A 26130-nucleotide genomic window follows, 5' to 3' on the forward strand; every position below is an offset into this window, starting at 1 on the left:
CCTAGACGTAAAATGTTTCCTAGATAATTGGTTATATACCAGCTTGGCGTTTACCAGCAAAATGCTGTCCTGCCGAGTTCCTGCAGGAGTTACCATAAACATAAACCTTTCCAGGGCTCTGTACGGCATTTTAGGGGTGAATACGCCCTGAGTCCCTGTATAATATTACCATGCCTATTGTTGATCCACAATATCTCATTCCCCTTGTACAAGCTTAGCATGCATTTCCAGGCATTTTAAAACTTTAAATAAATAATACAACTTAAAATGACGAAAATCATTTGAAGCATTCAAATAATAGAATCACAATCTCTTTATAAGATCCTTGATATATAAGATGAAGCTTGTGCAAGGGGAATGATGCACTATGGGTTCTCATCTTTGTATTTTGTTTCTCACCTTCATCTAGAGATGAGTATTCAATATGTTTGTGTAGTGTATCTTTAAAGTGACCAAGAAAAAAACCCAGAAATATATTTCCACAAATGCTTTCATATACATGCAGTTCTTTAGAACATATCCTCTTATACGTAAGATTTGTTGGCTTAAAAATAATATCAATATCTTCATGCAAATTTAAACTACTACGACTAATTACCAAATTATTATAAGGGGGGGTAAATTAGAGTAACATTGTCTATGAATAATACATACTTGGATATGAAGAACTGAAACAAGCCTTGAGTAGTCCTGGAACATCCTTTGAATATCTGTAAGAAAATGATATTGAGGGAATGAATGTAAGGTCATATGCAATTAGTCTTAGCCATGCATATGTGATGGTTGAGAGGGGGGGGGGGGGTTGCAGATGGGAAATAAACAGGCAAGACATTTATCAAACAGTAAATAAAATCGTAAGAAATAAATTTCATTATTTCCCAGCTGAGAGACCCCCCACAATACTTTGTATAATAAAAAAAATCATTATTTTACTGAACTCTTGTTTGTACAGTGTGTCTCTAAAAAAAGTAAACCCAACTTCAACGGCAAATTTTCAGAAAAGTAAAGAATATTTACACATTATTTTTTCATGGTTAGATAGTCCAATAAGTCCTCTGTCCAATTACATCACTTAGGTTATCTAACTCTCATGCATGACTGAGCATGAATCAACTGAGTGAACTGGTGTCAAATCATCACTGTGGCAAGTTATTTCTTGTTATTTTCATGCATTCAAGGCCTATTTGAAGTTAAACTGGTTCTGTGATCAACATACTTTCTCACATTGTACCAGATGGCCCTTTTGTTGGAGGCTGCCTCTCGGGGAACTGCACCCGAAAAGCCTCTTGAACTTCCACGAAACTTCTTGTTTCCTGGTATCGAGTTACCAGGAATACTCTGCTCAATTGTCAACTGTACCATGTTTGGAAAGCATGTGAAGTGTGCCTGTGTTAAGAACAACCTCTGCTGAAGTTGTTATGTAATCGTAGGCCTAACATGTGACCAAAATTTAACTTCAAATAGGCCTTGAATGCATGACAATAGCAAGAAATAACTTGCCACAGTGATGATTTAATCATAGGCCTAACATGTGACAAACATTTAACTTCAAATAGGCCTTGAATGCATGACAATAACAAGAAATAACTTGCCACAGTGATGATTTGACACCAGTTCACTAAGTCGAATCATGCTCAGTCATGCATGAGAGTTAGAAAACCTATGTGATGTAATTGGACAGAGGACTTATTGGACTATCTAGCCATAAAAAAATAATGTGTAAATATATTTTAGTTTTCTGAAAATTTGCTGTTGAAGTTGGGTTTACTTTTTTTAGAGACACGCTGTATTAGTATTAGGGGAAGGCGGGGTAAGTTGAGCCACCACCTCCAGGCCAATAATGAATGAGTCAGACATTATGGTGGTGTCATGTATTGATGACCCATTACATAACCCTTAACCCCACCACATTGTTTTCAATTTTGAAACAAAAAGTAATTTTTTAGAGGGAAAAATACAAATTTCAGCCAAAAAAGTAAAAAGGGTGTGAAATAGGTAATTGCTTTTTACCCACACACGTCTTTAAATATAGTAAAGAAATAAGAACAATATTGTTAGTCCAGGTATGGATTCCAATTCTTGTCATAGTCTTTGACATGATGGATTCATAAGAAATGTGTGGATGTGAAAATATCGCAAAAAGTTCGGACTGGGGTAATTTGAGCCAGCCAACATGGGGCAAGTTGAGCCATAGTAATTCTTATGGTAATGTATAATAAAAAACAAACAAACCTTTAACGCCATTGATATGCAGGCAGAAAGGAGCAAATTCACATGACAGTTCTTTCACTGTTAGAGGATGTTAGTATTTATAGAGAATTAGCGAGTGAAAAGTCTTTAAATATAAAATTGACATGCTGGTTCTTCCCGCCTACATTTTGTACATAGTTTTTGTGGCTCAACTTACCCCAGACGTTGGCACAATTTACCCCACAGATGGGGCAAGTTGAGCCATTTGACATCGTTTTTTTCAAAGGTCACAATGACTATCAGTGTGGGGGTAGAAAGTTATATATAATTATGTGAAAAATATTTCCCAAGAATCAAATCTAAAGGCTAGGTACTTATTTCGACAATATTATTAGTCATATCAATTCTTAAAAGCAAAATGCAAAAAGTGTCACAACTTACCCCGCCTTCCCCTATTTAATTTGAATATGGGAAATAAATGAATTGAAATAAATCAAAATTTGCAATGTTTCCTCATTCGTTTTCTTGTTTTTTTATGATTAAAAAAGTGTCACCAATGAATTCCATCCAATAAAGGGGGAAAACAAAAGGTTTTAATGGACTATATAATCTTACATAAACTTAATAGAGCTATTAGAGCAGTAGATCATTTAATACTTAAAGTTTAAACAATAAACTGCTGACTTTACTAGTTATTCAGACGCCCCATTAATTCAGTATTCTTAGGTGCTAGGACAAGATAGTTGCCATTACTTAATGTTGATAACTGAGTTTAAACAAAGATGAGCTTACTTGATTTTTTGTTTCATGACGTAGTCTAGATCTGTGAGTTTGTTTTCCCATGGTAACGTTGTACATAGCCATTGAAGCATTACATAGCCAAGGATCTGTATGTCACCACGACGTGATGGAGCTATCTCAGGCAGACAATTCAAAAGAAACAAAATTACATCATGAGAAATCACGGCTTGATCTTTCACCTTGTCCCCTTATTTCTAATAGATATTACTGGTATATTCCCTGTAGAATTACAAATAATATGTTAAAGACATACATGACTGGTTACATGAATTACAAGAATAACACTAATCACTGAAAATTCCACATTCTGATTCATACGCATTATCATTGAGACAATGCAATAATGTTCGTAGATTTCTTACTTGGAGAAAACAAAAAAAACTACTACTTTGGTTGATTCTCTACTCAGAAAGCAAGTGTTTTAATTAAACATTGACATATTTACTACAGCCTAATGGAACTGAACGATCATAGTCTCTTCTCTATCATGCATTGTACAATATCCACTCCTTATCTATTACAGTTGAAGTGGTTGGTAAATCCAAAACAATATAGGTGTATTCTAGGCCAAAGAATGAATACCAAAATTACTCTTAACAATCATGGAAAAAGATATAATTTGTTTTTCTTCAAATATTTCAAGTACTTTAATTTTAGGTAAATATGAATTGAAATATCCAAGGTTACTGGTTGGATACATAAATTATAAGACAATGACTGACATGCTCCCACAGATTTCTATGAAAAACCTAACTAGCAAGAGAAAATCATATCTCAATGTAACATTTGGTCTCATATATTTTCTGTGATTTTTAGGTTTTATTTTTTATTAACACCACCCATATTAACAATGTATGTTTATCAAATTTACAATCATATGTGAATAGTGGAAAAAGTGATGAACTATCTCATGTTTATGGCAGGCATATTGAAAGGTACTCCAGGCTGAAGTAAATATGATTTAAACAGATAAAGAAAAATCAGACAAACAAAACACTGAAAATTTGATCAAAATCGGACAAGGAATAACAAAGTTATGACATTTTAAAGTTTTACATTTTCCGGTGAAACAGTTCTAGGCATGTCTTCATGAATATTCAATGAGCAAATTTATGATGTCATATCCCCACTTGTTTTTTTTTTGTATTTTATTACATGAAATTGGGTTTATTCAAAAATTTTCGTCCAAGAACTAAAAAGATTTGATTGACAACTGATTTAGTGCATTAGATATTAATTGCTGCAACTTATTTCATTCTAAGGGAGACATATTATTCACACATGTATGAAATAATGAAACAATTATGATTTCATGTAATTACATAAGAAAAGGGAAACTGGGGATGTGACATAGTCACCCACCTAATGAATATTCATGATGACGTGCATATAACTGTTTTTACAAAATATTGCAATACTTTAAAATTCAATAACTTGCTATCCGATTTTGATGAAATTTACGGCATTTTGCTCTGTGAATTTTACTGTATTTATTCAGATATAAATATTTTCAGCCCGGAGCATCCCTTGAAGAATTCAAATATTTGATTATTCCCAGGCCAAGTGTGTTCTATCAATTTTATTTCATTAATAAAAATAATAGCAAACTGAAGCACTATTAAAATTAATGATAACTCACAGACTCCTAAGTGAGCATCAATGCTTGTGAATTCTGGAGTGCCATTGTGTCCTTTCTTGGGAAATTCTTTGTACTCTCTATGTTTACCATCAGGCCTGTATCTGTTCACTAAACCATAGTCAGCAAGGAACACCTGCAAAATGATAAATACTGGATTTTATATATCAGTTTAATGTCACAGCTTTCTTATGGGTTCAGCAGTGCAGCAGTAAAAACAGAAAGATATGGGCTCGACCAAAATAAACGTTTGTTTGATTCACTAGTTGGCAGTTTACCAAACAATTACTATTTTTAGAATCAATTACGTTCAACAATGCTCTGAATGGTAAAGTTCCACATTCATTATACCACTGTATTATTGAAGTTTAATTCCAAGTTTGTAAACTGTCTAATACTTGTATTGGTGACGTAACATTTATGGTGCAAATATCTCCAATGATTGGAAACTTTTCCACCATTAAAGTGCCTGTATTTGCAAACACTTGCACTGCAGTCAAATATACCTGCATAATTTAGAAGTTTCATCAATTTACTCCCGATTTCTATATATGCTCAATTTATTTATTTATCTTTTTTTTTTACCTTATTCTTATCTTTTTGTGAGTAACCCAGTAGCAGATTGGCACTCTTGATATCAGCATGAACATAATCCTTTTCATGGAGGTATTCTAATGCATCCAGCTAGAAGTAATAAAAAAGAGGATTTTATGAAATAAGCAAACGTAATTCACATCTACATATATTAAAATCTTATGAACAAATTAGATCATATGAATCTCTCAAGAATTTACCGAGGCTATTCTACATTATTTTGCTGTAGAAAAGTTAACAACAAATAATATATTCCGCAATTGTCCTATTCCATTTCATGATATATATAAAAGTTACATAAATCACTGAAGTTGATAGATCTATTTTATCTTAATATTTAATCATCATTCCAAAACCTAACTGATGCAAACCAGAGCACATTTCATAAAGACTTGAGTTTTAACTATGTCACTAGCTACGATGGAATCTTAATTTTGAATGGCTAAGTCCTCTTTTCATGATAGTTAGCATAATCGCCAAGTAATAACAATCTCATGTCCTTTATGAAATGGCCACAGATTACCAATGCAACATTACTTAATAAACAACAAGAGTGCGAGCACATAATACGCCCGCCTGTAACATGGAAAATGGAGTTATTGGTCAAGCAAGAAAAGTGGGAGGTGGCGACTTCACCTTTTACCTTTTGACCTCAAAATCAATAGGCTTCCTGGGATCCATAATAGTATCATACACACCAAATTATATGAGCCTGGGTTTAAGTGAAACTAAAGTGATCGTGTTTACAAGGACTTCAAAAGGGCAAGATGAAAACATGTCACTGTGATCCTGACCTTTAACCTAAAAATCAATAGACTTCCTGTGATCCATGCTAGTATCATACACACCAAATTATATGAGCCTAGGTTAAGTCAAACTGAAGTTATCACGTTTACAAGGAAAAGTTAACGGACGGACGGAAACACCGAGCGTGATACCATAATATGTCCCATAGGACGGGCGTATAAAAAGACAAAAAATAATAGAAATTTAGATAAGAATAATATATGGTGGTGTAAAGATGACTTACGACTTGAATTGTTAAAGCAAAGACTACTCCTGGTGTGAATTTCTTGTTGCATGCCAGATATTTCTTCCATATATCTTCACCAAACAAAGGCATCACTAGGAATCTGTATTTGATTTCTTGACAGTTATGGCTTCCAAATCCACACAGCTTAGGTACACCTAGGTGAGATAGTTTCTGTTGCTTCTGCCACTTTGTGACTGTTTGTGAAAATGAGATGCATTTTTACATGGGTACAAGAAAAAGATTGTCAAATATACCCTATTTTAAATATTTAGAACTCTACTCAGTTGATCTGTTAGTGTTTAGATCCATCTTGAATATATTGCCAACTGCCAAGCTAGATAGATTTGATATAATGAGCACAAGATAAAATTCATCATTCAGCTATTGCGCATGATAATTAGTTGGTACACTACATTGTTAAATTTGCTATACAATTATAGTAAATATGTTTTGACTGACATAGCAGTGTGAATGCTTACCTTCCTCTGATTGAGCAGCTCTCTGATAGAAATGGAGTTCTGTGTAAAGGGGTCCATTCTCATGGGGTTCCTATATGAAATGTAAATTACATCTTATTCAACATTATAAAATAAAAACTGCAAACAGGGAAAGAACCATTTCTTTGGAAGATCTGATTTAAATAAAGTATTCATACATTTAGAATGGTGATTGATAAAAACAAATCTTGATTTAAGATTTTCTTAAAAAACATGAACTTCCACTCCACTTCATATTACCTAATGCCCAATTAATTTCAACGACAATACAATTGGCAATTATCATACCGTGACTGTGTTAAACTTTAAATTCAAATAATAGTTAACAAGCCTACATGCATCAATAAAATGGAAGAAATATGATTGCATTTTGTCAAAAGGTCCTTTTTACTTTTTAATAGTTATTCAATTTGACCTCGCTTACTCTAGGCCTTTATTTGATTCTGATGGACATTAACAAGAGAAACTGGCCAGGAAACACAGTCAGTTAAATGAGGAGTTCAGAAAAGCAAGGTTGAAATATAATAATGTTATCTATACTACAGTGCTTTTCAACATCCCTTACCCTCTTCATCTCAAGGCAAACTTTGGCTTTTATGAATATCTTGATAACAACTTTCACTCTATTTCAACATTAATCAGAAAGAAATTAAACATCAGAATTAAACCTGACAAACAATAAAGAATATATGTTATAAATATTGCCTACAAGGTAACTGCCTCTTTCCAACTTCATACAGAAATGTTTGACTTTTAACATGATCACATCATATTGATAACGATCTTTAAATTGTAAATTTTATGTCAATATATGTTGGTTGGGTGAATCTGAGAGGTGAAATCAAAATCAGATTTCATTCTTTAATTTTTGAAAGTTTTAGCTGACTCATGGACAACTAGTTAGAGGTGCTTTTATACCGTGGAGTGTGATATACAGTAATACACTTTTCCAAAGAAATATTAAACCAAATAAGAAAATATATTCAAGAAAAATAATGATTTTTTTTTAATTTAAAGAAAGTGCTGAAAATAAAAATAAATTGAAAATTGACTTACAATCTTAATTACAAAGGTTCCATCATCTTTGGATTTACCAGGAGTATTCTCAGAAGCTATCAGAAAAAATAAACATTTTAGATTTATACACTTTAGATACACTTTAAATTTATATATTTATTTTAGATTTCAATTTAAATAACAATATTATACTGATCAAATGTACACACATGACCAACTTTCAAGTCAAAAGAATGCATAGAGCCTTCATCACTTTTACAATGTAGGGGAGACCGGGGTTAGTTGGAACATTTTTGACAAAAATGGCTGTAAAATCCAAATATATTTTATTCGAGAAACAATCAATATATCAGCTTGAAGCATATATCTAAGGGCTTCAAATGTACCCCATAACATTTTTAACTCTATGATGGTTACTAAAAAAACCACCTTGAACAAGACCATCGCAAACGTTTCAACTTACCCCATATCAGGGTAAGTTGGAACACTGCATGGTCAATTAAGAATTATACTAAAACTACTTAAAACTGTAATATTACATGGTTTGAGCCTATTTGCTTTATTTTTTTCAAGTTAAAAATATCTAAAGTGTGGATTTGTTGAAACTATATGTTTTCTATTATACAGCCACTCACGCAAGCAGACTGTGTAGTAGAATTCCGCGTATTTGTGTGTGTTTGATTTTACATGCAATTAAGTGTACTATCAGCAATTTCATGTACTTCTGCATTAAAGGACAAGTCCACCCCAACAAAAACTGGATTTTAATAAAAAGAGAAAAATTCAACAAGCATGACACTGAAAATTTCATCAAAATCGGATGTAAAATAAGAAAGTTATGGCATTTTAAAGTTTCGCTTCATTTCACAAAACAGTTATATGCACATCTCCGTCGGTATGCAAATGAGGGAACTGATGACATCACTCACTCACTATTTCTTTTGTATTTTATTATATGAAATACGAAATATTTTTTATTTTCTCGTCATCGTCATGTGAAATGAAGTTTCATTCCTCCCTGAACACGTGGAATTCCATTATTTTAACATTATGTGCTTCAGACCATGGACCTATTACGAATGGACATTCAACGAGAGCATTTTATGACCACCACCTGTTTCCAGCTGTCAAAATTGCTGTCTAACCCTTAACTTTCTCTTTACGCGGTTTTTACGACGACCGCCCGGGGCGATTGTTTACACAAGCTTCTTTCGGCCGATGATCGTCACCGATCGATCACTGGCCCTCTTTCGACCAAAGACGGTCATGTTGTAGCCCCGATTGCCAATAGGGAAAGTCCCTACATTACCTAGAATGCAACGCGCAATTCATATCCGCTTTTTCAGTACATTATTTTAGGCTGTCTATAATGTGCGATTGTCGTCTGTCCATCAAAAAAAATCCCGTTAAATTTCATCAATCCTGTGGAATTTTATGCCCAAATGAAAATCAACTTCTGACCGAAGGTAAGCGCTACTATCGACATCAATACTGTCAATACTGTTTTTCCGCAGATTTTTTCGTCAAATTTCAACTGCTTTTTTGCCGTAGATATACGGATCTGCAAGGTGATGTCAATGCATTTCATTTCCGGTTGTTAGCGATGTACGTAAAAAATACGTTTATGCACGCCTGTTTTCTTGTTTCTGCTATCATTTTCATAGCGCTGCTGTGCGTTGCTTTTGATAAAGTGAACGAACAACATCGCAATGGGTAGGAGCAGCGTACAATTGATTTCCGCTGTCCATCAGTGAGAGCGTGTTTTACGACCGGCTTGATGGGTGTCAGCTGCCAGCGCTCTGTTTATAAAAGGATTAGCGGCGACGGTCTTTGGGTCAAAGGAGGGGATTCGTTGATTGTCCATTCGTAATAGGTCCATGTTCAGACAAGGAGGTCCTATTCGTCAAATTCATAAAAATTGAAATATTGTATAATTCAAACAATAAAAAACAAAAGAAATAGTGAGTGACATCATCAACTCTCTCATTTGGATGTTACTGGCTCGTTCATATAACTCTTTTGTTAAAAATAAGCGAAATTTTGAAATGTCATAACTTTCTTATTTTACATCCGATTTTGATGAAATTTTCAGCATTGTGCTCGTCTGATTTTTCTCTATTGATTCAAATCAAAATTTTTCTGAGATGGACTTGACCTTTAAATTTACAAGACAAAAATTAATTGTTTACATTTTTTCAATTAAAGAATTATGCAAATAAGCATATGAAATTTGCCCTAAATTTTTTTGTATGTTTTTGCCTTTTACTCTATTTATTAAGCTATTAGAATGCCAAGTTTTGGTGAGAGTATCAATTTTCACATTTATAAGAAATATCCACCAAAAATTGCAAAAATATAATTTCTTATGCATTTTTTTATTTTATTTGTATTTCTTTGTTTTTTCTAACTTTTTTTTTTTTAATTGTTTTTTCCAATGAACTTTGTCGGGGACTCTTTTGCGATCATAAATAGCATAAAATAAATCCATTTGAACCAACAAAAGTAAAAAATAATCATACATTTATGATTTTTGGTTGAAAAACACAATTTGCATTGACCTTGTACATGGAATCATGTTTTGAGCAATTTTGGGTCCGACATGCACGTACAAATCGTTGCGTAATTTCGAAACCGAGCACCAAGGCATCGCAAATTTGGTATCAAATGATGCGCAAGACTTGAAAGTAAAAAGTCAGCGAGCAGTGTAGTAAAAAAATTTGCGCGATGGCGTAGTGACAAAATTTCTTGAGGGGGGGGGGGGGGGGGCTCAAATTGACCCCCCTCCCGTTTGATAAGGGTTAATATTGCATTAGGCCTTAAATGCACACTCAGACCTAACTGGGAAACAAAACAAGCATTGTATACAATACATGTTCAGAAGAGTGTGAAATACTTCATACATATTTTCTCATATCCAATGTTTTTATTCATAATTATGTTTGGGGTACGTTGGAACATGTTCCAACTAGCCCCTTCAATTTTGTTCCGACTAACCCCGGAGGCCCATTTGACATTTATAAGCTTACAGCACAAAAAAGGGACTTCACCATGGCATATTAATAACCTCATTTTGTAGCTTGGTACAAGTGTCTATTATACCCCCAAACTGGCCAACTTGATCTATAAACTTCTCTGAGATAATAAAACATTTCTGAAAGAGAAAAAAATTACTCAGAAGGTGAAAAAACAAAAATTCCTTTCTAACTTCACCAGGCTTGTTGCACATGTGGTGTCTGTAATATGGTGGATGGCTGTTGATAATGGCAATAAATTAAGGGCAGTATTGCAGAAATTTATTTATAGACGTTAAAGAAAATTACAATGTTTCAACTAACCCCAGTCTCCCCTACTCTTGGAAACTTCTAATAGCAGAATGATCAATCATTGTTTGATTGATCATTAAATGATGATGATGATAATAATAATGATAAAAATCAAAGTAAACAACAAAGTGAGTGTAAACCAAGTCACAATTTAACCTCTGTAAATCATTCCAAATCCTCCTTGTCCAATGGGTTTTCCAAGTTTCCATTCTTTTTTTCGTATATCTCTCAAGACCTCGCCCTCTGGAAGAGTCTCAGGAAATTTGTAAGCTCTCTTGCGACCTGAACACACAAAGAAAATAATGAATTCTCAAGATCTTAATTACTGCAACATCATCAATATAGTAATGAGTTAGTGTCACTGAACTCAAGATTAACATTTTGAGGATTCCCAGGTAAAAATATGCACAGTACAGTGTATATATGACAGTGATCTTGGTTGGCCATTGAAATTGATTGCAACCAGTAGCGAGAGGCTTGTGTAATAGTAATAATAATAGTAATTTTTATAGCGCCATCTATCTAGAAACAAACTATTCCGAGGCCCATTGTTATTATCATTTTTATCATTACCCTGACTTTGGCGCAAGCTGCCTTTCAGCGCTCACGTAGAACAGAACTAGCTAACCATGAACAGGTCAATGAGTACTATTCCCATTGATTTCTTACTATTGGTTTTAGGAAAAAATGTTTTTTTTTTTTAACTTGAGAGTAAATTCTAGCATTTGATCACCTGACAAAATTACAATATCGAGTCTTTGAAGTCCTTAACTACAATCCAATTATCCAAGTTTGATTAAAAAAAAGAAAGCAGTCAATTGCCAAGTTATCAAAGAATAAATGATGTTCACACTGTCTTTTAAAAACCAATGCCCATATATACAAGAAGATATACAATGTACATGATTCACTCATACCTTTGGGAGGCATTTTCTTGGATGTAGTAGATGAATATATCAACAGAGGTTAAACCTATGCCATGCAGGTTGTGAATGCTGATACTGTGTAGATAGCAGTAAGACAAAAGGCAACAATGGATAAAGCAAACTACCTAAATTGAATATGTCTTTAAGAATGGGAAAATTATACAAAACTAAATTCAGCCAAATGTTTGAGACAATCTACACAAAATCATTCTTTTGAAGAATAGAACATGTATACTGGAGATTGGGGCTCTCCTATTGGGACTAACATTTGCTCCCTTTCCAATGGACCAAGTTTTTTTCCAACTGTATCTAGATCGACACAAACAGATTCCTCACTGTCCCCGGAAACAATTTTTACATAGGGGCTGCTGGGGGCTTGTTCAGGGGGATGTTGTCAGAAAAATTAACAAGCAAAAAAAAAGAAGGTTATTGTTCCAAAATCTGTCATTTTGGAGCAATGACCTCCCTTTTTTTTGCTTGTCAACCTCCGAATAAAAGTGTGTTTTAAAGAGAAATCGAAGGGGTGAGCTAGCCAGGAGGCTCCTAGAGAGTAAAAATCATTCACTAACGTGTGCTTACTCTCTACAGAGCCAGGGATTGCGTCCCATTCATGTGTGTGTACCACTAAAAAAAAAATGAAATTTTCGCCGCCAAAATTTCTACCTTCCTTCTAAAAGATCTAGCCCTAAATCATGTAATGGGATACAACTTCATTTCCGACATTTTTACGATACTGATTTCATTTTTAAACAAAAACTCATTAAAAAAACAAGAAAAAAAAAGTTTTGAGAAGACGGGGAAAAAACTTGCCGATGTTTACGTCGCCGTCTTGTTCTCTTTATCCTTCGCCAAGCTACGAGACGCACATCCTCTGATAGGCGTCTCTTAGCTTGGCGATGTAAACATCGGCAAGGTTTGTCACCATCTTAAGTATTTTTCTTGTTTTTAAAGTAAATTTCGGAAATGAAGTTGTATCAGATTTACATGATAAGGGCTAGATCTTTTAAATGGAAAGTAGAAATCTCGGGGGGGGGGGGGGGGGGGCACATGAATGGGACGCAATTCCTGGCTCTGTGGAGAGTAAGCACACGTTAGTGTATGATTTTTACTCTCTAGGAGCATCCTGGCTATCTCAACCCACTCGAGTCAAGGGTTCATTACATGCCGCCACGCACAGAAAAATCAAGCCATTAGAAGTTGTGTGTTTTGGACGCTAGAAGTGGCATCGCAGCACGCGAGACCCACTAAGTTTAGTTAGAAATCCACTGCCAAATGCAGTTCTGTGTGCGAGGTTAGTACTAACCTCGCACTAGTGTGAGTGATCCCAACCCGGGGGGGGGGGGGGGGGGGGGGTGGTGGTTACGTACCAACCAAAAAATTACTTTTTTTCTTTCCAGGGCTCTTTTTGGAGAAACTTAAAAATTTTCCAGGGCTACTTTTTCATTTTCCAGGGCTCTTTTTCCACTTTCCAGGGCTACAATTTCTGGAGCTATTTCGCGGCTTTTTTGCGTTTGTGTGTGTGTGTGTCTGTGTGTGTGGGGGGGTGTGTGTGTGTGCCACATTGAAGGGATGCTGGTCAGCAGTGCAGGGCTGCTCTGCTGCAGGCTCTGCTTTAACAAGATGTACTGTACATGCGGTGCGTTCAACACTAGCGGGCGTGTATATTTTGCTTATTACATGACGTCATCCAGCCACTGCCGAGAGCCAATTTATGAATGAAAATATAGTAAGCATGCGCAGTGCAAGCCTTCCGTAGCCCCACACAGTATTCCACCAAAACAAGTGTGCAATACTCTATCACCTCGTACCAAAATCGACCTAGAATTTCACTTTCCTATAATTTATATGAATTATGAAAGGTATTCTCGGAGGATCTATTTTCTCACCGATACCGAACAGGTAAGCGAATTTCGATTACTTCTTGATTTTCGGTCAAAATCTTACGAATTAGCGTTGATATAGCATCGTGTTCGTTGGAGTCTGTAGAGTCTATCGCAACGTGTACAAAGTCAATTGATTTCCGGGTTTCGGAGCGTCGCGTGAATATGCATGAAATTGCCGAGTCTCGATAATTTTCGATCGATACTGGAGCGATCCGATCACGAACCAAGACCATTTCCCGCGTAGACAATGTGACCGGATATCGTTATCGCTATCGATACATTCGCACGCAGTCCGAAGGAATTATTTTGGCGACCACGTAGTGATGACGTGATCTGCGCGATTGGCCAATCAGCGGTCTCCGATTCGCTGAGCCGAGACGTCTATTCGTTGTAAACAGTCTATGGACAATTTGCCACTGTGAAATATACAGTGTTGACGGGGGCGATTATGAGTTTTGCAGTCGCCCTCGTGTGAATGTTTTTAGCCCTTTTCCGGGGCTCTTTTTGGACTTTCGGGGGCGAATTCGCCCGCCGCCCCCGTGTAATTTTTTGGTTGTTACGTACGTAACATAATAAGGGTGTCAAAAACACTAAAATAATGAAAAAAGGGTATAGAATATATATTTCAGTAGAAAAACTACATGGGGATCTTGGTGGCCATTCTACTTCATGGTTGAGGGCAACAACTTGATGTCCAAAGATTTCTTTGGGTCTATCTCGATTGATGGTGGAACGAAGGACAGGAGTGCTAGTCCTGAATCCATCAAAGATGCAGGTACACTCCTCGAACCTGCCTCTCAAAATGTTGGTCCAACGACTGTGGTACGATCTCCTCGTTAATCATTTGCAATTACATTTGCCCACTTACACTCCTTTGGAAGAAAAGGGTCCAGTCAAGATTTTTGCCAGCTCAGGCATCGATGAAAGCATTTACGTGTACATCTGCATCTGCCCTTTCATCAAGTTTAAAAAAACTTGGAAAAAGTGGTATCTGCACCTGTTTTCTTCAACATGATCATCACTTAATTTGGTCATGCATGGCACAAATAGGGTATCAATGGAAAGCTAATCTCTTTCACACCCATGCAGAATAATTCCCCAAAATTAAATATAATTCGAATACCATCCCTCTAGAATTGGATTACCTTTTTTTCTGAAACGCACTGTAGATTCTAGGTCTACTTCTTCAGGATGCTTTTCGAAACCCCATGGACGCGCGGTCACGCATGGTATCCACACGTCAATGGAAGTGGCCCCACCCCAGGTCCCAACCCATCTTTGTTTTTACTTGACTTTGTCTTTAGAGTCTAACATTAGATCTAACTTAGAATATCTAGATCAATGTTCTGACACTTTTCTGTCATCCCCATGCCATGCATTGAGTGGAGCCAACATAGTTTAGTTTACTCCAACGATGTTGTAGGACTAAGCCTGTTCATCGATCAAAGCAGAATGTCTATTGCTGCTCTCCTTCAGACAAAATTAGATGCACGACCTGTGTTGGTAGGGAGGGGTGGCAGGGGTAGTATCATAGCTATAGACAGCAAAAAATTCCATGAAAAACACACAAAAATCGAAAATCACTCAAAATCGTAGGCAACCTTCTCCCAATGCTTGTCTAGTCTATTCTTAAATGCAATCACTGAACAAGCAGTAACTACATCTTCTGGGAGACTGTTCCACACATCTATCACTCTGTTAGGCCCCCATTCCAGAGAGGAAACCTTTGAAGGACCAAAAAGACCAAAAGACCAAAAATTGGCAAGGTCTTAGCAGTCTCCAAGATCATTGAAATTTGTCATCTCTGTGGAATAGCTCAGAAAGACCCCTCAAAGAACTCTGAGAGACTGATGGATATTTCTTGTCTTACTGGTCTTGGACTTGTCCTATAGAGATCTTTCAATGGTGTTTCTGAGATCTTTTATGCAACAAGTGATCTTTCAATGATCTCTCATGAGTCTTACTACAGTAATCTCCACAAAAATCTTGAGAGACTGCCGAAAGATCATGGAAAGACTAATAAGAACTTTGAAAGTTCATTGAAAGACCACTGAAAGACTGCTGAAAGACCATCATCAAAAGACCACTTTCCTGTAAGACCGCTGAAAGACTGTTTTGAACCGTTTCAAAAAGTTTTGGATATCATGGAGACCACGAAGACCACTGAAATATCCATCAGGAATCGTGAAAGACCTCGGAGATCTTTGAAAGTTCGTGAAAGATCAAGGAAGTTTCATGGTCTTACAGCAGTCTTTCAGCATGTTCAGAGGTCTTGCTCTCTGTGGAATGGGAGTATGAGCAAAGAAAAACTTACACACATCAAGAGGTGAATATCTTTTCTCTAGCTTTAAGGAATGACCACCTGTTTTATCACCATTTCTCAGACAGAAAAGCTCAGAACTTGTATCATAGTAATCATGCAGATATTTGTACACAGTACATCGATCATGTCACCTCTTTTTCTTCTGTGAGTGTGACTGAGACTGAGTGATGGCAATTTCAGGAGGCGAAGACGTTCAGACTAGACTAGAGTCTAGGGGCCCGTCGCTCAACACCATCATAAGTCTAACTTCTTGACTAAATCGGAGATAGTGAGCTACTTGTCCGCTGACCGTTTCACTAAGCCCTCTTTGCCAAGATCGGGTACAACAACCTCACTAAATATTTATGACACCTCCGAACCTGTCATAACTTCTTTCTTAATGACGTAGTGGCATCACGTGGGTAGACTATGATATGCAAAAGTGCCTAGAAATTTGAAAATGACAATCCTACGTAATCAATCATAGAAATTGAAATTACATCACAGAACAAGTGGGATAATGCATTCAATGATAATTGCAATACAAAGAAACTTTAAAAACTGTCTGTAAAACACCACATAACGATTCATTTTGAAATAGTAAAATAATTTAATCGATAAAGATTCTACCACATCATGCCATCCATAATTGGACTTGTATTTGTATTTTTCAGACCCCTATTAACATTTGGATAAATTCTTTCTCTAATTTATGCACAGAATTTGTCAAATTGTATGTTTCAGTATCAAAGATTTAAAAAGTTTATGTTCAACTACATTTTCATGATGTTTGGAGCGAGGCAGTGTAGCTCAGTCGGTTAGAGCGCCTGTTCCGGATAAGATCGTAGATCTCAACTTGCGTGGGTTCGAGTCCCGCAGCATGCCAGAAGACGTCTAATAAAACAAGTGAAGCGCCTCTGGCAGTCTCACCTGCATCGCACGATTCAATATAGCAGCAGTGCTGGTTTGAAAACTACTATACAATATTTATTCACAAAAAACACCATTCATGTAAATGACATTTGACCTTGATAATGCGATCTAAGACTTGTCAGTAATACTTGATTACCCCTATATCCACATTTTATGAACTATATCTATAAACTTTGAAAGTTATTTACAGCAATCTAATAATTACCTCCATAATGGCCAAAGTTCAATGACCTTAAATAACCTTTGACTTTGGTCATGTGACCTAAAACTCGCATGGGATGTTCAGTGATACTTGATTACTCTTATGTCCAAGTTCCATGAATCAGATCCATAAACTTTCAAAGTTATAATGGTAATTCAACAGATACCCCTAACTTGGCCAAAGTTCATTGACCCTAAATGACCTTTGACCTTGGTCATGTGACTTGAAACTCAGGCAGGATGTTCAGTAATACTTGATTAACCTTATGGCTAAGTTTCATGAACTAGGTCCATATAATTTCCAAGTTATACTGTCATTTCAAAAACTTAACCTTCGGTTAAGATTTGATATTGACGCCGCCGCCGTCGGAAAAGCGGAGCCTATAGTCTCACTCTGCTTTGCAGGTGAGACAAAAACTGATGCTAGCGTTGTGTGTCAGCATGCCTCATCGCTGTGTACAGTGCGGGTGTGAATGCAGTTGGAAAACACTCTGTCCATCAGAAAGGATGCAAATGTTGGTCCTGTGTATAGGAAAGTCACAACCTATGCACGTTAAAACCAATACACTATTCGTCAGTCAAAAAAAAAGAGTAGGTTGTTCACCCAGTGTATTGAACCTGCCAGTACCCGGTACTAGTCATACTGCAAGAATCTTCAGGATTGAAGGAGGCAGTCAGTGTTGCTTGGAGAACTTGAAGAAGAACTAATATAATTATCATCATTTTACAAAGAAAACCGTTATGGTTTACTTTTGTAAACTATTAAAATTGGATATGCCGGGGGTACCCATCTCAACGTCCACATGTGATTTTTTACTTTAGTAATGAAATGAATTGTTCATAATTCAATTTTCTCAGCAATTCAATGCTCCAGTCTTCATGGTGTAAGTACCGGTATTATGATGCATAATTTACCTGTGCTATTATTTTGAAAAGGTGTATTTTACAATTCATCACAGACACAGTATTTGCAATTTTGTCATAATTTTTCTTTTTGAAAATTATGCTATTTTGTGACTAAGGCTAGATCTACGTCTCGTCTGCTCTTTTTAGCGATAGTATCGATATCAAGTCAAGGCATTCTAACGTTAGTTAGGAAGCCTTTTGTGAAACGGGTTTAGTAAGATTGGATGGAACCAACTCCGTGGTTAATTGGTTGGTGGATAATGATATGACTAACTTGTCCAGGTGTTGAGAAACGGGCCCCAGATCTAGATCTAGGCCACTCATTATATGAACAAGGTTATGATATAATCTATTTACCTTGGAAGTAGGCATAAAGTTATACACAACTTATTTGCCCCTCTGTATCCAAACGTTGGTACCTAAAACTTATTTGGCGTTGAGTGGCATGGGTAGAGCATGGACAAAGAAAATTTTCATCTGGATTGTACATGTTCAGGGACCTTTTAAACACCTTTTCCAAACGTGATTTGAACATGTTGACAGTTCGACTGTTCACAACTTCATCTGGTAGATTGTTCCATTGTGTGACAACTCTCTGAGAGAATACACCTTGTCTCAGCTTTGAACAAACCCGATTCTTCAGAATTTTCAAATTGTGTCCATGTGTTCTCTTTGATCTACTATCTAGACAGTGTAAAGAATTGGTCTGCACAAAAGTCTTCAATACCAGTCACTAATTTGAAGATCTGCAACATGTCTGATCGGTGTCTACTATAGGCAAAAGAAGGCAGTTTCATGCTTTGGAGGCGTGCAGGGTAGCTGAGGTCCCTTAATGAAGCCAGAAGTTTGGTGGCTCTTCGTTGCACCTTTTCAAGCTTCTCAATATCTTTTTTGTAGATAGGATGCCATACACATGAGGAATATTCTAAGACAGGCCTTATTAGTGACTTGTACAGAAGTAGGAATCCTTCTTTATCAAAAGATGAGAAGGTGCGTCTGATCATTCCTAGTTTCCTATTTTCTGCAGCAACAACTCTTCCGACTTGCTGATTAAACTTGAGCTTATCATCGAAAGTAACTCCCAAGTCCTTCTCCTCTGATACTGATGCAATGTCGGAAATCATACCATCTTTCTGCACTTTATAAATCCTGTCTGAACTTTTCCTACCTAGGTGCATCACTTTACATTTTGATGTATTAAAGGGGAGTTGCCATGTTTTGGACCAATTTGAAAGACTGTCCAAGTCTTGCTGCAACATCTCACCATCATTATTATTGTTGACAGAAGAGTAGAGTTTGGTATCATCTGCAAACATTTTAACTGTCGATGATTTACCAGATATAACCTCGGGGAGATCATTAATAAAAATAATGAAGAGAACGGGGCTGAGCACGCTCCCTTGAGGAATTCCACTGGTAACAGGTACATGATGTGAAAAGGATCCATTGACATTTACTCTCTGGCTCCTATTTGATAAATGCTTTAATCCAATTCAGAATCTTCCCTTGGATACCATAAGCATTAAGCCCGAGTTGAATCGATTTTAAAATCGGTGTTCGATCGATGTCATCGAGCGCCGGTGCAGATTTTGCAAAATCGGTGCATCGGAAAAAAAAAAAAAAAAAAAAAAAAAACGTCGGCCGGCCGATTCGTTTGGTTCACACAATCATTAAAATAAACAGTAATGTCCAACTTGACTACTACTTACTTGATTTATATTCCCCCAAAATGAAACCGATTGTGCAATTATGATGCCTATTCTTACTCGTCTGCTTGTGCCGAGATAATTTATGCACAATGAATTCATGAATGGAAGTCATCGCCATCGATCGTGCATGCGCAGTACTGTGCTTTAATCAAACCAGAAAGTTGCCGAGACCAACATAAAATATACCTTGCACTCATGAACAATATTAATATCATGACCATAGAATATTATTTAATCGTAATATTTAACAATAATTTATATATGATAATCATTAATATGCATTTAGAGCTTGATGTGAAACTTTGTATTTCGTTTTAATTTTCAATGACGGACATCACATGACGATCGACTTGAGTGAGTGCACTTGTCTAAAAAAAAAATTATCACGTCAGGATTGATTCTCGCACATTGTCAACATGCAGAAACTCTTTTCAAGATCGTAATATCACCATATAATAACATTATACATGTACATGACAAAACAGAGAAAATTGCGTTTGTTATTTTTTTCCATCAATTTGAAGTTAGTTTGTGCCCAACTTTGGGCTCTGATTTCATGAATGGAAAATGTGTCATACGTCATCGAACGCGCATGCGCATTGTGCTTCTTTTCTCGGAGACGTCTAGATGGAATAAAATAAAAATAATGCCAATATTAATACTTCCATATGAACATAACATACTTCGCTGACATCGTTAATATTTTTAGTATGGCCATCAAATCTTATTGCCTACATGTAAATCGTAATTATTTAACATCCAATAATAATTTAAATGAATTTAGAGCTCTATCCGAGTCATTTGTATTTATTTCGATCGCATGCTCTTGTGTCTGTGAAATAAAAATGGATTATCATATCAGGATTAATTCTGGAACATCGTCAGAACTCATATTCTACAATCTTTCCTCACATTCGTTATATCAGCATTGAATACCAATTCAAATGACCATCCAGAGAAAATTACGTATTATAATTATTCCCATCAATTTGTAGCTCATTTTGGATCCAACTACACGATCTCAGGCAAGTTACAGTGCTCTCTGCTGGTTGCTGGCAAGCACGCCTGTCGTTTCGGGAGAGTGAGTGTACGGGGCTGCGGACGGGGCTAGGTGTGTGCGATGCGAGTCTGGACTGCAAATGTTAGTTGACCAAAAATCATTCGGATCGACTCTGCGTGATTCATGGCTTTAATATTGTTTCATTTTAAACTTATATGTTGTCATCTGCAAATATCATTGTTGAAGATATTTTGGGAAGAATTCTGCATTGGTCCCCGGCCTTTTTTTGTGTTTTGTGATCATGGAAAATACAAACAAACTTTGCTCTGTCATCTGCTTGTGCAACGCTCACCCGGCCATGCCAGCGCTAGCGCATGCAGTGCGTGCTTAGCGCATCGACGCGACGGCCGGAACAAAAAAAATTGACTCGATTTTCCCGCCTTTAAAATTCGATGCATCGATGTTCGATCGAATTAAAGCTGTCGAACACCGTTTTTCAAAATAATCGATATGACTCAGGCTTAATAAGCATGCAGTTTCTTCAGCAGTCTATCATGGGGAACACTGTCGAAAGCCTTTTGGTAGTCGAGGTAAATGCAGTCCACGTTACCACCATTATCCAGAATGTTATTCCAATCTTCAATCACTTCTAGAAGTTGAGATGAACAAGATCTTCCTTTGCGAAAACCATGTTGGTGCTCTGACCACAGACTATTTTCATCCATATGCTGCACTATTTCTTCCCTCACCATGGTTTCCATTATTTTGCTCACCACACTTGTCAAACTAACTGGACGGTAATTTCCTGGAGCTGTCTTGTCTCCCTTCTTGTGCAATGGAACTACATCTGCTAGCTTCCACTTAGATGGAACTTTTCCTTCATCCAGAGATGCATTGAACATATTTGAGAGTATTGGGGTGACATGTTCACCGAGTTCCTTGAGTACTTTGATGTGTACCCTATCTGGGCCTGGAGATTTGGATTGGTCCAATGATTGTAACACTTAAAGGACATTTTCAGTGTCAATGTTGATAGATGTCAAAGGTTCGGCATAACTTCTGTCAGAAATATCTGGCATGGTCATCAAATCCTCCTTCGTAAACACAGAGCTGAAAAAATTGTTCAAAAGTACTGCCTTCTCCTCATCATCAGACGTCAAAGATCCATCAGGTCTGGAAAGAAGACTGATGTCGTGCTTTATTTTGAGTTTACTTTGAACATATTTCCAGAAACTCTTGGAATTAGTCTTCAATTCTGAGATCAACTTGGACTCAAACTTCCTTTTGGCTTGACTGATAACTCTTGTAGTCTCATTTCTGATACGATTGAAAACCCATCTAGATTGAGCCGACCTTTGACTTTGATGAACATTCCATGCCTTGTGCTTCCTCTTGATTGCAGATTTGATTTCAGAGTTCATCCATAATGGTTCTGCTTTAAATAGTAGTTGAAGATGCAGTTGACTTGGGTACAAACTCCTCGGTTAATTTGTCAATAATGTCCTTAAACAAGTTATATTTGTCTTCACATCTTGATCCTCTTTAAAGTCGAAAATCTGATGGTCCTGAACAAAGTTTCTCATCTATCATTGTATCTTCCTCTGAAATAAGCATCTAGGGTGTGACATAGCCTACATACTGAGCATTAGACAGTATGTCAAGCTGCTTTAGAATGTCATTTACAAAACCAGTATCTTGATCCTTTCTTGTAGACGAATCATCCGAATCTACTTCTGGTATCCCCTGTAGTATCACATTATTTCGCCTCCGAGCCTTTTCTCTCTCTTCCTCCATGCAGCCTTTACAAATAGACACAACATCAGATTGCGACAGTTTCAGATCATCTGGACTATATCTCTTAGCACTGGCTGAAGCTGACATCAAACCTTGAGAGAGATCAGCTTGTACTTCACTGACCGATTCAGTCAAAATCTGGAGTTTATGGTCTAATTCATAACAGTGATCCTGCACTGAGCTCCACTTTACACTTTCTAACTCCAGTTTTGAAATTCTGTCATTTGCTTCGCCTAAGAATTTGCTACAGTATTTTTCTTAAACAACTTGATCGGTTTTAACGGCTTCAGTTCAATTGCTCTTGATTCGCATTGAGCACAAAACCAGTGTGCAGCTCTAACTTCTTGAAATAATCAGAAATCAGAAGATGATAATCCGCTACAATTCATGCAAAACCATCCTTCACAACGTTCACATTCTATACAGTCAGAGTTGGTATCTATGAATGGTAATTTTACTACATACAGAAAGAGGCTGATTCACTTTGATGAGAAACGTCATTTGTTTTAGTTGAGTTTTTCCTAGTTTTGCTCTTTTCAAGTCCTGATACTGATCATGCTGATAGAGTTCCTTTCTTATTCTTTCAGATTTTGTGTCCAAACTACTGATACTAGGAACTATTGAATTATTGATCCTGTCAAAGGAGCACTCTGGGAAAGTTTCTCAGGGCTGCCACCACTGACCACTACTTCGCTGACTTCACCCTTCCTCTATCATTATCAATTTAAGTCTATCCTCCATCTCTGAGACTATATTGTAAAGCTGGTTACTATTATTAGCAACTGAATATCTCAGACAAAATTACTTAATCAGCTTCACTCCTATTAAAGTAAGGCCTGGAAATATTTTAACTGTAACAAGTTAAGCCTGTAAATGTCCCACACATCAAACTCAAGCTTCAAAGGATATGTCTCATTCTCAAAACTCGACCAAAATTAAGCTAAATGTAAAGTAATTCGCAGTAAAATTCCACTATCACAATCTCGTAAGTAGCATCTGCATTGCCATCATGTTAGTGCATAGGTTGAAAATCTCAGGTTTGGAGAATAAATACTGAAGTAGGGTGACTTACATAGTAACATACATTATCTGAATGAGAGTTTGATCACATGTACAAAGTCTAAACTAAAGGCTCTTTGATGCCTACTCTGATTTGACCTGCAAAATCAATAATTCTTCAATCAACTTCAAATCAAGGTTTACATATAATAAGTCATAAAATACATAGGCCCCTACATGGTTTACTTTTAAAATTTAAGTTTTAATATTTTTGTCTTACATTATTACAATGGTCGATATCTTACCGGTACCGTGGCGTGGCGTTGATCGTGGCCTGGTTCAGACTTCAGGTTGTACCCTATTATTAAGTAAAGGCTATATCACCTCGACTTATGCTCGCTCATCAAAAGAATCTAACGTTAATAATAATATGCCGCTAGCTGGTTGTTTCTGCTTTAGCCTTTAGGCCTTGATCTTTTTGTTTGCCGCGCCGCACGAGTATCGTACCGTTGTACTTCTCCAGCGCGGCTCGAAGGTAAACGTCGCCAGAGTTTCGGGGCAAATCTACGGCCGTTATCGTAAGACACTCGTACTTTCAAAAACGGCGAGCGCGCCACTTGATTTGCTGGTTCCGGGTTCAACAAAATTTTGTAAATAATGTAGGTACCCCGGTATTATATCACAGAGTTAACTCAGCGAAAATATGGCTTAGTCTTGAAAGCTGTTGCAGTCGTTCTTACTCAAATATAATAAGTCGTAGCAGGCTTATCCACTTTGAAAAATCATGAGACCGAACAAAAGTTTCGGAAAAAGAGTCTAGACCGGGACAAATAGGTAACCGGACAAATACCGGTATCTCCATTTATCGTAATTAACTGCGTTTGTTAACGTCGAGACTCGATCGAGAAGAGGAATTGGAAGCATTATAGAGAATAGTCTGACATGTCTAGACTTAAGTCTGGCTTAGGCAGCAGTTTTAGGCGTAGGCCTACCTGGCATTTACAGAAAATTTATGTTAAACTTTAACTAGCGTAGATAGAGGTCCCTTCATTCAATGCTAGACTTTCTAACGGCGGCGTAGCCGTAGCCGTAGGCGTAGCGAGTGCATGTCCGAGTTAGCTTCCGAACGCCAGCCTGAATTCAACTCTGCTCTGCTGCCTGGGCCTGCGCCTGCACTGGGCTGGGAGTGACACTCAGCAGCGGACACCCCAGACCGTAGACGCCGCCTGCTTCCCGAGGACCTCGGCCTTACGATCACCTGCTGCACTGCCGATGCCCTGGCCCTGCCCCTGAATGCATGTCGTTGTTCAACTTGTTGTTGGCGCAGGTCCGGCTCATTGCTTATTTCAGGCTGTATTACTCACTGTATTGACATTGTACCGGTACCGTATTATTTGTACTGTATGTGTTCCCCGTGCGTGTGGCCGGATTGTGTCTGCCGCTGATCAACAACATTGATTAAGTAAGCCAGGGCCAAAGTTCCAACTCCAATCACTGACACAGTGACACTGCCACAAAAAAATCAGCTAAGCCTAAGCTTGACTGGCCGTGTTTCAACTTGTACTATTGTAGATACATGTACTAGACTGCCGGAATTCTAGACTTAATAATAATATCACTTAGCACCTTTTCTAACTTAAAAACGTCACTCGTTGTCGTTACTCTGACTCTCTGTTTTAAATTACTGTTGGCGTTAGGCATGTTCATCATGTCGACAATTGATAATCTTGTTCACTGCTCTAACAAATAACGTTTATACTATAGCTCAGAATTTAATTAGATTTAGGGAATTCAGTCAGAAAATATTCGCAAGACAGGATCTGAATCTGAGCAAACTAACAAAGCTAATTTTATTTAATTACAGAAAAGGAAATCAATTTAAGAAAGCCGATTTATGGCAATTGTAAATTATAGACATGTACGTGATGCAAATAGTTAGACTAGATTGGATCTAACTTATTTTGACGTAGGGCCCTAGTGAAGTCTTCGGAAATTTTGCTTGCTGACTCACTATTTGTACACTGTATGCTTTGACTCTGACTTCTGAGTGGCTTGCTGAATGTGAATGAAAGAGTTTAACCCATCTGCGTCTATGTTACGGAGTACATTAGCTGGTGACACGGTACACAACAACGTCAATACTCCAACAGTCTTGACAGTTGTCTGCTGAGTCGCTGACTAAGTTTCAGACAATACCAGGTTCATGAAGTTTCAAACACCAATCAATTACAGCTGTAATTAAGGATTCATACCTCTAGAACTATGTTTGATTGAAATGAAAGGAAATACTTATTTCTAAGATATCAAGCTTTTGAACCAGTGGCCGGTTGCCTGCTGCCAAAAGACTAGTAAAATGGACAGTATTGTGTCTTCTGAGGAGTTAGCA

The 26130-nt window shown here is 37.0% G+C and overlaps 1 protein-coding gene across 4 annotated transcripts in view; it reads right to left on the reverse strand.

Annotated features, from left to right (window-relative positions):
* Window positions 1–25272, reverse strand: part of LOC129265135 (serine/threonine-protein kinase VRK1-like) — a 39083-nt gene extending 13811 nt beyond the window's left edge. The window contains exons 1-10 of one of the 4 annotated variants that reach the window (XM_064101695.1): window positions 25109–25272; window positions 12009–12092; window positions 11248–11373; window positions 7808–7863; window positions 6734–6803; window positions 6252–6448; window positions 5213–5311; window positions 4631–4763; window positions 2983–3103; window positions 655–710 (exon numbers count right to left, since the gene is read on the reverse strand). In XM_064101695.1, coding sequence (XP_063957765.1) covers window positions 655–710; window positions 2983–3103; window positions 4631–4763; window positions 5213–5311; window positions 6252–6448; window positions 6734–6803; window positions 7808–7863; window positions 11248–11373; window positions 12009–12021 — 871 coding nt within the window. In that variant the 5' untranslated portion in view covers window positions 12022–12092; window positions 25109–25272. Of the gene's footprint in view, window positions 1–654; window positions 711–2982; window positions 3104–4630; window positions 4764–5212; window positions 5312–6251; window positions 6449–6733; window positions 6804–7807; window positions 7864–11247; window positions 11374–12008; window positions 12093–24024; window positions 24276–24484; window positions 24628–24747; window positions 25013–25108 lie in introns of those variants that run through there. The other 3 variants (XM_064101696.1, XM_064101693.1, XM_064101694.1) reach the window with 3 other exon arrangements.
* Between the last annotated feature and the right edge of the window lie 858 nt (window positions 25273–26130).

The sequence above is a fragment of the Lytechinus pictus genome, chromosome 7, assembly GCF_037042905.1.
Source record: "Lytechinus pictus isolate F3 Inbred chromosome 7, Lp3.0, whole genome shotgun sequence".
Taxonomy (NCBI): Eukaryota; Metazoa; Echinodermata; class Echinoidea; order Temnopleuroida; family Toxopneustidae; genus Lytechinus; species Lytechinus pictus.